Raw genomic sequence first — 12,820 nt, 5'->3', positions numbered from 1 at the left:
GTAACTTGTGTCATGCTTTTCCCTGACTCAGGACTGATGTAAGAGGTGGAGTTTGGCTAAGGAACCAGCAAAAAGCTGAAGGGCTTCTGTTCCATATCTTCTTCAGAACTCTGGGAATAGAGGCCCTACAGGGGTGCCACTCCAGGAGGAGGGCCTCATTGCCTCCTCAGAAGCTCCCTGAGTTTCCTGTTAGAGTCTGCAGAAATGCCCCCAAACCCCTGGGAAGGGTGTGGTAGCTGCTGGCATGGGTAGGCTTCACAGGAGAACATGCTCTGACACTCCCAGGACACTGATCACAGGGCCCCAGCAGAAAGTTCCACGCCGGGAGGTACCAGGTGGGCTGAGCCCTCATCAGCTTAGAGGACAACAGCCCTCTGATGAGGATCAGGCTGAGAGGCGAGCGTTCCTGTGATTTTTCACCCTGAAAGGAGACTTCCCTGGTGGGTGAGCAGCCACCCGGTGGACAAGGGCCACTTTCACTGTAGACACTGGCAGTGAGCCAGGGCACTTCTGAAGGACCTTCATACAGATCTGAGGCCCCTGATAGCTGATGGGCACCCAGATTCCTTCCTGGACGGGAGAGGGGGAAGTGGCTGGAAGAGAAACTGCACATTTCCCTGAAAATAATTATTTTAAATAGGAAGGAGGCTAATTAAAATGGCCAAATCTGAGATAGCTTTAATTGGCAATTGCACCTTTCCTGATTACCTACAAGGAAGGATGCTCTTAAGAAAGATTGCATCAGTGTATGATGAAATATTTGGAGTGGAGTGCAGTTCTGCTCTTAGTCTCAGGAAGAGCTGACCTCCATGCCTTAGAGCAGGGTTGCCAACCTTCTGGCACCAGTGACGCTTTTTCTGTGGACAAAGTAGAGAGTATGGTTTAGGGAGAATTTGAGCACGTTACATTCATTGTGCACTTTATTTCTATTATTATTTACATCAGCTCCATCTCATCAAGCATTAGATCCTGGAGGGTGGGGACCTCTGCCTTAGAAGACCCTTCTCTGGCCCTCTTCCAGCCTGTTCCTTCTCAGAAGCAAGGATGCCGTGATTCCTCATCCACTCCTTATCTAAACTCTGCCTAGTTGTCAGAACTTTGGAATCCCCTGCCTTAAGAACCCTGACAGAGAAGGCAATGGCACCCCACTCCAGTACTCTTGCCTAGAAAATCCCATGGACGGTGGAGCCTTGTAGGCTGCAGTCCACGGGGTCGCTAAGAGTCGGACATGACTGAGCGACTTCACTTTCACTTTTCACTTTCATGCACTGGAGAAGGAAATGGCAACTCACTCCAGTGTTCTTGCCTGGAGAATCCCAGGGACAGGGGAGCCTGGTGGGCTGTGTCTATGGGATTGCACAGAGTCAGACACAACTGAAGTGACTTAGCAGCAGCAGCAAGAGCCCTGAACCAGCTTCAGTAACTTAAAGGAGCCTCTTCTCTGAGTCTGACTTGTGATCAGCATTTGCACTGCCTCCATATATACCCTAAATCTGATGAGTGTACAAGGGTGGCCGATTTGTGAATTGAGCTTTGGAGTATTGATTGTAGTGCCCACTCACAAATGTAAGATGTTCTTTCTGGAGGTAGAATCCAGCTGGCAGTGAGAAGAGAGGAGGACTGGCCAGAGAGACAGGCCTGGGCCCACAGTTCCTGAGCTGCCACATTCCAGCCTGAACCTCCAAGTCATCCCAGAATTTATATTGGAACTTCATATTCCATGTCATGAAGACATGTATTTTAATTAGAATAGAACTGATCTATTACAGGTTTGTAAATTTCAATGATAGCGTCTAACTCTTTAGACTTACGATCTGTGACCTCCTCTTGTATTCCAGTGCTGGTCCCCACATGTATAAGGGGCAAGGTGGCATTGCATCATTAAATTAGTTGTTCTTGTTACACAGACATGGAACAGGTAGTCACAAATGTTATGAGCCTTATCAAAGAAGAGGTACAGGATCTTAGAATGTGTATAGCTAGGGCCAGAGGCCAGCACATCTGCTTATTCCCCTGCACAGATATAAGTTGTGCCAGGCCCCTGGTCAGACTCATGTCTTCACTGTGTACATTCACAAGCCTCCCCTCCATCCAGGAAGGCTCCTGGCTGCCCAGTGCCTGAGGCCCCAGAGTCCTGCCCTTGCAAGACCCTGAGTGGAATGAGCTTTTATTTCCATGTTTCTTTCACCTGAGTATCCCAGGCTTCTGTTGCAGGGTCTGCACTATAGAATACGTTGTTCGAATGTTGTGTGAGCTGAGCAGTAGCCACCCCCTCCTTTTTGATGTACATATATCGAACTCTACCTGAACTGAAGTGGTTCACAGTTTCAGAACAGCAAGCTAATAGAGCTCTTCTATTTTTCTAGCATGTCACCCTCATTTCCTGGAAGTCATGACCTCTTGAATCAAGTTTTCCTACCTTTTCTTGTCAACTATTAGAGTTGGACTCTAGTTAGAAACAACTTTGGGAAAGTAATGTGTCCTTGGTAAAGGTGATGAACACGAGTAGATCTGAAGTAGTGGATTCCATCACTTACTTAGTCATTCCAGGTAGAATATTACCATGTCTTATCATAAGGCCAGCAACCCCTGCCCTCTTCATATCATAACTGAATAGAAGACAAACTTATGTCTCACTATCAGAGTTTAGAGGTGATGGGGGCAGAAAGTCTGGTCATTTAGCGGTAGTTAATAATCTGCTGATTTCAGTCATCATTAAAGCCTAAGAAGGCTGCCTAACCATCTCACATTGACAGCCGGTGTCCTCCAAAAATTAACTAGGAATCACGCTGAGAGTACATACAGATCCTTGCTTTATTTCTTTTGCTAAATTCTCAGATAATTTTACATTTCCTGCCAGGCCATTGCTTTTCATGCTGATAGAATTGAAAAGAATCATGTAACATGGGAAAGCAATTAACTCTTTTCCCCTCTTTGGTGATTTTTTTTTTTCTCCCAAGGCTCAGGCTATGTCATGATTAAGAGAAAGATAAAGCTGAACTCAATTCTGTGCTTTATGCTCATTGCTAGACACTATGGATAGGAAAACCACACAAACATGTGGAGGGTTCCAGGTCCTCTGACCACACCCACTCACCAGGTGACTGTTGTTATCTGGGAACTTCTGTAACTCAGTAACTCAGCTCACCCACCTGCTTCTCCATCATTCCTTTAATGAGAGTGCCCAGCTGTTCCAGGCAGGCAGTCTGAGAGCTTTCTATCCAAAGCTGAAGATAGCTAAATCTCAAACAACACCCAATAAGACTGCTCTAAAGCTATTTGAGCTAATTTTACTTGGGAGTACAATTTTCCTCCAGTAAAGACAGACATATTTCAAGTTTAATAAAATATAATTAAGCATTGATTTGCTGTTCCTCTGAAAAGATTCATTTCGGGTAAAAATATATGACAGGGATGATCAATAGTAAATACCTCTTCCTTGCCTGATGAAAAGACCTTTCCCACTAGTACAGTACAGTGCTTTCAATACTTAAAAACACCAAAAGAGACATCATTTCTCTAGATTGTGACCTTCAAGTGATGTGCTATGATCCAAAAGTTCCAGAACTCAGAGTTCGACTAAATAGCAGATGTCTCACAGGTCCAGTCTCCTTATTTCTTTCCCGCCTGTGCCTTATACGTCGTTTCCATCCAAGACTGGAGTACCTGTTTTTCTCTTGTGTACCAGGATTTCCAATTGGTTATTGGCATTAGGGAAACTGCATTAACGTGCTGCTCTTATCTGTGTATGTGCCTACCACTGCCACTACGGTAGCGTCCTTGAAAGCTGGATTTATATGTACATGTATATTTCCTTGCACACACACACACAATGCTTTTATAATTATTCATAATTCCTCATATTTTATAACCAAGTGAGCAGATGGATGGATGAATAAATGACTCAATTTAAGTAACTTCTATTATGGGAAAAGGTGTCTGTAATAAAGGCCCCAAATTTGATAAGTATATTTACTTACCGCCTGTGATTTAGTTCTCAAAAAATCTCTGACTTAAGGAGTTTATACACGCTTAATATTGCCCACAGAACTATATGTGCATGTGTGTGCTCAGTTGTGTCGGACTCTCTGCGACCCCATGGGCTATAGCCTGCCAGGCTCCTCTGTCCTTGGGATTTCACAGGCAAGAATACTGAAGTGGGTTGCCATTTTCTTATGTGGAAGAGCTTCCCCACCCTGGGATCATACCCATGCCTCCTGCATTGGCAGGCAAATTATTTATCACTGAACCACCAGGGAAACCAATATAGTTGAATATAGACATTCAGAAATCCATTTGTACTCTAATTTAGACAGCTTGCCGAACTTAAAAATATCATTGAATGTTTACTGTATAGTTTTCAAATTTTAAACTTAAATGAAATTAGAAAGTATTTTAAAATGTTTTATCATTGGAAAAACTCTTAATTTGTATATTTGTAGAGGTTTAGTTTTCAAATAGCAATATTTTTTCAAAGTGTTTAAAATTCCTTTTTATGTTATTCATTACATTGTCATCTTGGAAAAAAAATTAGCATGGTAAACATTTGCTTGTACCCTACTTGAGAAAAGATCTTGCACTGTATTCATCATTAATGGCTGTAATATTCCCAACAAAGAAAATGCAGGTGATGCTGGCTTGATGTGCAGTGGATTTGGTTCCTAGGATATGGACAGAAACAAGAATAAAAACTATTCAAAAGGAATGAATAGCCCCACCTGCTTCAGAGCAGATGTACAAACTGGGACATATTGTGTGTGCAGCCATTGTTATTTTAGCTAATTCCTTGGTCCTAAAGCATTAGATACATTTGGCTTTCACCACTTCATAAATAATAAATAAATGGATGGATAAATGAATAGACGATATTCAGATTGACTTGTTTTTTGTTGTGCTCCAGATAAAGAAATTCAGAATATAAGAGAAATGGACAACTAAAGGTCCTTACGTATACCTAACCTGTGCTAGAAAAGTTTATATAAGCAGTTCTTAACAACAGTGTTCCTAAGTTGTGGTCTCTTTATTCCTTTTAATTTGGTAGATTTTAAAGAGCTGTAATAAAAGTGACCCTAAACAATTTGTTCTTAGGATGCTAAACTCAGCAAATATCCATTAACACATACCATTTCCAAAGACATCATGCCAAAGGCAGGTGGCCATGGGACAGGCTGGATCAGAACCACCTGGGACACTTAGAGACAAAAATATTTCCAGACTTCTTTCCCAGAGATGCTGTTGAGTAGATCTGAAGTTATGCCATCAAATCTCTATATTCTCAAAGACATCTATGGTTAGAAATCAGTTGAGAAGTGTAGTTGTCAACCAGGGGGACATGTCAATGTGTAAAGTCATTTTTGGCTTTCAAAACCAAGAGGGTACGTGTGCTATTGGCATCTAATTGGCTAAGTTCAAGAATGCTGCTAAGTATCTTACTATGTGCAAGACAAACCTGTGTATCCACAAAATGAAATTATCCAATCTAAAATGTCACTGATGCCAAGTTTGAGACGTGCTGGTCTAGAAAGTAAAGATATATCCTTTGAGTCTATAATTAGGGTGAATCAAAGAGGCACAAAATATCATTTGTTCATAGTTGAATACAAATGGCATTAGTCTAAAGACTCAAAAATTAAGCAAAATCAAAAAAATGTTTTACCTTGAAATAAGTTCATGGTATGACTACAGACAATTCCAGTTGAAAAAGTATGTGAGAAGCATTGAAGAGTTATCTGCAATTGGTAAGATATCTGTAATGGGGATTATCTGGAGACATTATTCCTGTACTTGAAAAAAATGATTAAAAAATTTAACTGATCCTGAAATGTTAGTAAGGGGGAAAAATGGTTTACTTGTAGAAAGGGAAATTTATTTTAAAATACTGACTGACAAACATAGGACTATTTAAACATAAGTGCTATTTAACAAGTTAACAAAAATCAAATCTATGAAAAACGCAAATGATTTTTTTCATGGTTTGGTCCTTTTTCATCTTTGTATTGTTCTGTTGTAGATTCTGTTTTCTAGTTTTATATCATCTCTAGAGATCAAATGCTCACAAGCCAGACATATAGAAAATTACTGAACAATTATTTTGGTTGCTGTCAGTGCAGGGTTTGGATTAATAATGAAACCAATTAAATTATCAAATACCTCCACTAGAAACAATAAACATTTAATTTCCAGAGAGAAATAAGGTTAGCTATGTTGAACACCTTTTGCAGTCACAGTGATAACAAAATTTTTCAAACATTGGGGAATTCTGCTATTTTGTCCAAGAATCAGGAGCAGCTTGATTTAATTAAAATAGCAACAAAAGCATCCTTTTTTTTTTTAGCTGTCTCATGCATCTCTGATAATAACCAATCAGCAGAAATGACGGAATGCCTCAAGCAGATAAATGGCATGCCTCCCCTCATGCAAGAATGTATAGTCCCATGTCGTGATGACTGCACCTTCACTGCTTGGTCCAGGTTTACACCCTGCTCCACGAATTGTGAAACAACTCGAAGTAGAAGGCGACAGCTCACAGGTAGGTTGTGCATTTTATTCTTTAGCTCCAAGCGGGTGATGCTGTCCTGAACCTGCTGAGAATGTTCTTTCCAGAAGGATGAGAAATTATATCATCTCCCCCCACCCTCCCTGCCATTATGTATCTCCTAGGCATATGATTGACACACAATATGTACTCAATTAATACTTGTGAAGTAAATGAAAGATATGAACCATTCCAAAGCTATGAAGTTCCTCTCTATATAGCTTTATAATTTTTGCAGTGATAAATGGCAGTATATCAACCAACTTCCTTAGAATAGTAAGTGGCAGAGTTTCTGGTATTTTTCAGGCCAGGATCTCAGCAAGCTTGAAAGAAGTACCTGATTTGTTAAAAGCATCAAAGACAGACCTCACCTATATCATTGTCTTTTGCCATTACCGTATTGATAGGTTCAGTTGCTCAACCGTGTCCTACTCTTTGCAACCCCATGGACTGCAGCATGCCAGGTGTCCCTGTCCTTCACTATTTCCCAGAGTTTGCTCAAACACATGTCCACTGAGTCAGTGATGCCATCCAACCATCTCATCCTCTGTTGTCCCCTTCTCCCACTGCCTTCAGTCTTTCCCAGTATCAGGGTCTTTACCATAACCTTGCAAGTAACTTGATATTTCAAAACTTTAGTAGTGGAAGGCAAAAATTGATTATATACATAGATTCTGCTTTTGTGTATGTGTGCTATGTTGTTTCAGTAATGTACAACTCTTTGTGACCCTATGGAGTGTAGCCCACCAGGCTCCTCTTTCCGAGGAATTCTCCAGGCAGCAATATGGGAGTGGGTTGCCATGCCCTTCTCCAGAGGATCTTCCTGACCCAGAGATTGAACCAACATTTCTTCTGTCTCCTGAATTGGCAGGCAGATTCTTTACCACTGCCAAGTCGACAAGAGACTATTGGATCCCACCATAAAAAGATACCCCATATCCAAGGGCAAAGGTGAAGCCCCAGCAAAATGGTAGGAGGGGAAAAATCACATTTGGAATCAAACCCTATACCCACCAGAGATGCTTGGAGGGCTCATAAACCTTGTGTGCACCAGGACCCAGAGACGTCACAGAGACTGAGCCGGAACTGTGTTGAGTATCTCCTGCGGAGGAGTGAGTCATCAATGGGCTGCGGCAGGGGCAGGAGCTCTGAGTGTGGCATACGTGGGTATGCCATAAGCCCTCTTGGAAGAGGTCACCATTAACCCCACCGTAGAGGTGCCAGAACTTACATAGGACTGGGGAAACAGACTCTTGGAGGGCACACACACACAAAAAAACCTTGTGTCATTACCTCCACCATAGTTTGGCCTCAGATCAAACAACAGGGAAGGAACACAGCCCTGCCCATCAACAGAAAATTGGATTAAAGATTTACTGAGCATGGCCCCGCCCACCAGAAAAAGACCCAGTTTCCCCTTCAGTCAGTCTCTCCCATCAGGAAGCTTTCATAAGCCCCCATCCCCATCCATCAGAAGGCAGACAGACAGAAAACCACAATCAAAGAAAACTAACCAAACTGATCACATGGACCACAGCCTTGTCTTACTCAATAAAACTATAAGCCGTGCCGTGTAGGGCCACCTGAGACAGATGGGTCATGATGGAGAATTCTGACAAAATATGGTTCGTTGGAGAAGGGAATGGCAAACCACTTCAGTATTCTTCCCTTGAGAACTCCATGAACAGTATAAAAATACAAAAAGATAGGACACTAAAAGATGAACTCCCCAGGTCTATAGGTTCCCACTACGCTACTAGAGATCAGTGGAGAAATAACTCCAGAAAGAATGAAGGGATGGAGCCACAGCAGAAACAACATCCAGTTGTGGATATGGCTGGTAATGTAAGTAAAGTCCAATGGGGTAAAGAGGAATATTGACTAGGAACCTGTAATGTTAGGTCCATGAATCAAGGCAAATTGAAAGTGGTCAAACAGGAGATGGCAAGAGTGAAAATTGACGTTTTAGGCATCAGTGAACTAAAATGGATTGGAAAGGGTGACTTTCACTCAGATGACAATTGTATCTACTACTGTGGGCAAGAATGCCTCAGAAGAAATGGAGTAGCCATCATAGTCAACAAAAGAGTCCAAAATGCAATACTTGGATGCACTCTCAAAAATGACAGAATGATCTCTGTTCATTTTCAAGGCAAACCATTCAGTATCACAGTAACCCAAGCCTATGCCCCTACCAGTACTGCTGAAGAAGCTGAAATTGAATGGTTCTATGAAGACCTATAAGACCTTTTAGAACTAACACCCGAAAAAGATGTCCTTTTCATTATAGAGGACTGGAAAATGCAAAAGTAGGAAGTCAAGAGATACATGAAGTAAGAATCAAATTTGTCTGTGGAGTACAAAAGGAAGCAGGGCAAAGGCTAATAGAGTTTTGCCAAGAGAACACCCTTGTTAGAGCAAGCACCCTCATCCATTAGCACAAGAGAAGGGTTCTACACATCAACATCACCAGATGGTCAATACTGAAATCAGATTGATTATATCTTTTGCAGCCAAAGACGGAGAAGCTCTATACAAGTCAGCAAAAAACAAGACCAGGAGCTGACTGTAGCTCAGATCATGAACTCCTTATTGTCAAATTCAGACTTAAATTGAAGAAGGTAGGGAAAGTCACCAGACCAGGTATGACCTAAATCAAATCCCTTATGATTATACAGTGGAAGTGACAAAGAGATTCAAAGGGCCTATATCTGATAGAGTGCCTAAAGAACTATGGATGGATGTTTGTAACATTGTACAGGAGATGGTGATCAAAACCATCCTCCCCCCAAAAATATGAAAAGGCAAAATGGTTGTCTGAGGAGGTCTTACAAATAGCTGTGAAAAGAAGAGAAGCTAAAGGCAAAGGAGAAAAGGAAAGATATACACATTTGAACGCAGAGTTCCAAAGAATAGCAAGGAGACATAAGAAAGCATTCCTCTGTGATCAATGCCAAGAAATAGAGCAAAACAACAGACTGGAGAAGACTTGAGATCTCTTCAAGAAAATTAGAGATACCAAGGGAATATTTCATACAAAGATGGGCTCAATAAAGGACAGACATGGTATGGACCTAACAGAAGCAGAAGATATTAAGAAGAGATAGAAGAATACACAGAAGAACTGTACAAAACAGATCTTCATGACCCAGATAACCACGATGGTGTGATCACTCACCTAGAGCCAGATATCCTGGAATGTGAAGGCAAGTCAATACGAACAAAGCTAGAGGAGGTGATGGAATTCCAGTTGAGCTATTTCAGCTCCTAAAAGATGATAGTATGAAAGTGCTGTACTCGATATGCCAGCAAATTTGGAAAACTCAGCAGTGTCCACAGGACTGGAAAAGGTCAGTTTTCATTCCAATCACAAAGAAAGCCAAGTCCAAAAAAGTTCAAATTACCACACAATTGTATTCATCTGATACACTAGAAAGTAATGCTCAAAATTCTCCAAGCCAGACTTCAACAGTACGTGAACCATGAATTTCCAGATGTTCAAGCTGGATTTAGAAAATTCAGGGGATCCAGAGACCAAATTACCATCATCTGTTGGATCATCAAAAAAAAAAGAAAAGAAAAGAGAGTTCCAGGAAAAAAAAAAAAAAACACATCTACTTTCGCTTAATGACTATGCCAAAGCCTTTGACTGTGTGGATCACAACAAAATGTGGAAAATTCTTCAAGAGATGGAAATACCAGACCACCTGACCTGCTTCCTGAAAAATCAGTACGCAGATCAAGAAGCAATGTTTAGAACTGGGCATGGAACAACAGACTGGTTCCAAATCGGGAAAGGAGTGTATCAAACCTGCATATTGTCACCCTGCTTATTTAACTTATATGCAGAGTACTTCATGCAAAATGCCTGGTTGGATGAAGCACAAGCTGGAATCAAGATTGCCTGGAGAAATATCAATGACCTCAGATATGCAGAGGACACCACTGTTATTGCAGAAATTGAAGAACTAAAGAGCCTCTTGATGAAAGTGAAAGAGGAGAGTGAAAAAGTTGGCTTTAACTCAACATTCAGAAAACTAAGATCATGGCATCCAGTCCAATCATTTCATGGCAAATAGATGGGGAAACAATGGAAATGGTGACAGACTTCATTTTCCTGGGCTCCAAAATCACTGCAGATGGTGACTGCAGCCATGAAATTAAAAGATGCTACTTGTGGAAGAAAAACTATGACCAAACTAGACAGCATATTAAAAAGCAGAGACATTACTTTGCCAACAAAGGTCCATCTAGTCAAGGCTATGGTTTTTCCAGTGGTCATGTGAGGATGTGAGAACTGCATATAAAGACAGCTGAGCACTGAAGAATTGATGCTTTTGAACTGTGGTGTTGGAGAAGACTCTTGAGAGTCCCTTGGACTGCACAGAGATCCAACTAGTCTATCCTAAATAAATCAGTCCTGAATATTCATTGGAAGGACTGATGTTGAAGCTGAAACTCCCATTACTTTGGCCACTTGATGTGAAGAACTTGACTCACTAGAAAATACCCTGATGCTAGGAAAGATTGAGAGCAGGAAGAGAACAGGATGACAGGAAGAGAACAGAGGATGAGATGGTTGGATGACATCACTGACTTGATGTTTGAGTAAGCTCTGAGAGTTGGTGATGGACAGGGAAACCTGGCATGCTGCAGTCCATTGGGTCAGAAAGAGTCGGACACAACTGAGTGACTGAACTGAACTGAGTACCACCTGGGAAGCCCACGTATAGATATATACATACATAGATTCTGCTTTTGTGGTATATGATCATATTGGTTCAATTTACTTCTTTGAAGTTTAATGGAAACTAAATCATAAGTAGTTTAATCAAAGTCTTAGAGCAGTTTTCATGATAATATACAAATAATTGACATTGTAATATATCTAACTTCTTATCTAGATAAATATTCCAGAACTTCTCATTGTAGGTTTTTTCATATAGGCAAAAAAAGCTTAATTCAGGAAATGAGAACCAAGAAAAATACCAGAATAATAATTAGGTTAATAATATTGGTATTGACATTGAAGAATTAAGCAGAGATGACCATTTGTTCTCATGAGCAACTCAAGTGCTAATTCTCTTGGTTTCAAGACTCCCCTTTGTTTGTATGCATTAGATACATGATTATTTTAGATTTAATTTACTCTAATGGATTGATAAAATCCATGAGAGTCCTTAACAGTATTTCTGATTTCCATGCAGAGCAGGAACCCATCTGTAAGTAAGGTGAAACATTCAGTCACAAAGAAAAACATTAAATTGCATGTTATACTTTGATATTTTGTCTATAATAAGTGTTCATATATAAATTTATGCAGCATAAAACATATCTTCTGCTTCTAAGGTAAAATAGATTTTTTTATCCTTTAAGAATATAGTGGGATAGACTATATGTGGCAGGAATAATTCCATGTTAAGGGACAGTTTAATGGAACTTGATTTGCATGTTCATGTGTAATGTTTCAGAAGCCGTTATCTTAACAGCTCTGTCCATATATTTGAGATGAAAGAGAATTTCGTTGAGAGGGAAAGAAAATTTTTAATTTGTGGCCAATTTTTTCTTCCTTTTGAAGGTACCAGTAAATTGAGAATGAAATAATTGAAAATCCTAGGACATTTATTTATTTTACAGCCAGTAAGTTTGTGTTATCAATTGTCAGAACTTTAATGACTTTTATTTAACATATACTTTTAAGGTAAATCTTGAAAAACCATTATACTCTATCCTAAAAATTACTCACACCCACCAAAACAAAAACAAAAACGAAAACAACCACCTAGACTTCATTTTCTAAATCATTAAATGCTAAGCTTTTGGCTTTTGCCTAGCTAATTGATCTTTGTATGTCTCAGTACCTAGATTACCTAAACAACTGGCCAATTTCATGAAATACACAAACTGTTTAAAAAAAATCAGTCAAATGGATTACATAGTAGTGTCAATTGAAAGAAAAATGCACAATGTGACAGTTAAGGTGTATTCATGGCCTTAACTGGGGACTACAGCCCTGGAAACAGCCTCTCAATTAGCTCTAAGAAACTGCTTTAAGGAGGTAGAGGAGTAGGCTAGTTTATATGTGATTTTGTTTCTGTTATAGAATATGATACAGCCTACCTCTTGGTGAAACCTACTAGTTACAGAGAACAGAAGTCCCAAGTTTATGATCATAGTGTTCTTATCTATATATGGGAATATGCAAGAAGTGAAGTTTATTAAAAGTCTTCCTGAAGTACATGTAACTATCCATGGCTCTGATTGTCCAAAGCACACAGTCTCTAT

The 12,820-nt window shown here is 40.2% G+C and overlaps 1 protein-coding gene across 1 annotated transcript in view; it reads left to right on the top strand.

The window, feature by feature from the left end:
- THSD7B (thrombospondin type 1 domain containing 7B) overlaps nt 1–12,820 on the top strand; it is an 899,070-nt gene that overhangs the window by 591,026 nt on the left and 295,224 nt on the right. Inside the window, exon 12 of the mRNA XM_052635756.1 lies at nt 6,335–6,529. Within this exon, the coding sequence (XP_052491716.1) occupies nt 6,335–6,529 (195 nt within the window). The remainder of the gene's footprint in view (nt 1–6,334; nt 6,530–12,820) is intronic.

Source organism: Budorcas taxicolor, chromosome 2 (assembly GCF_023091745.1).
Source record: "Budorcas taxicolor isolate Tak-1 chromosome 2, Takin1.1, whole genome shotgun sequence".
NCBI classification, from domain to species: domain Eukaryota; kingdom Metazoa; phylum Chordata; class Mammalia; order Artiodactyla; family Bovidae; genus Budorcas; species Budorcas taxicolor.
Note: the sequence above shows the minus strand (reverse complement) of the source record. Positions and strands in the feature narration are given on the sequence as shown.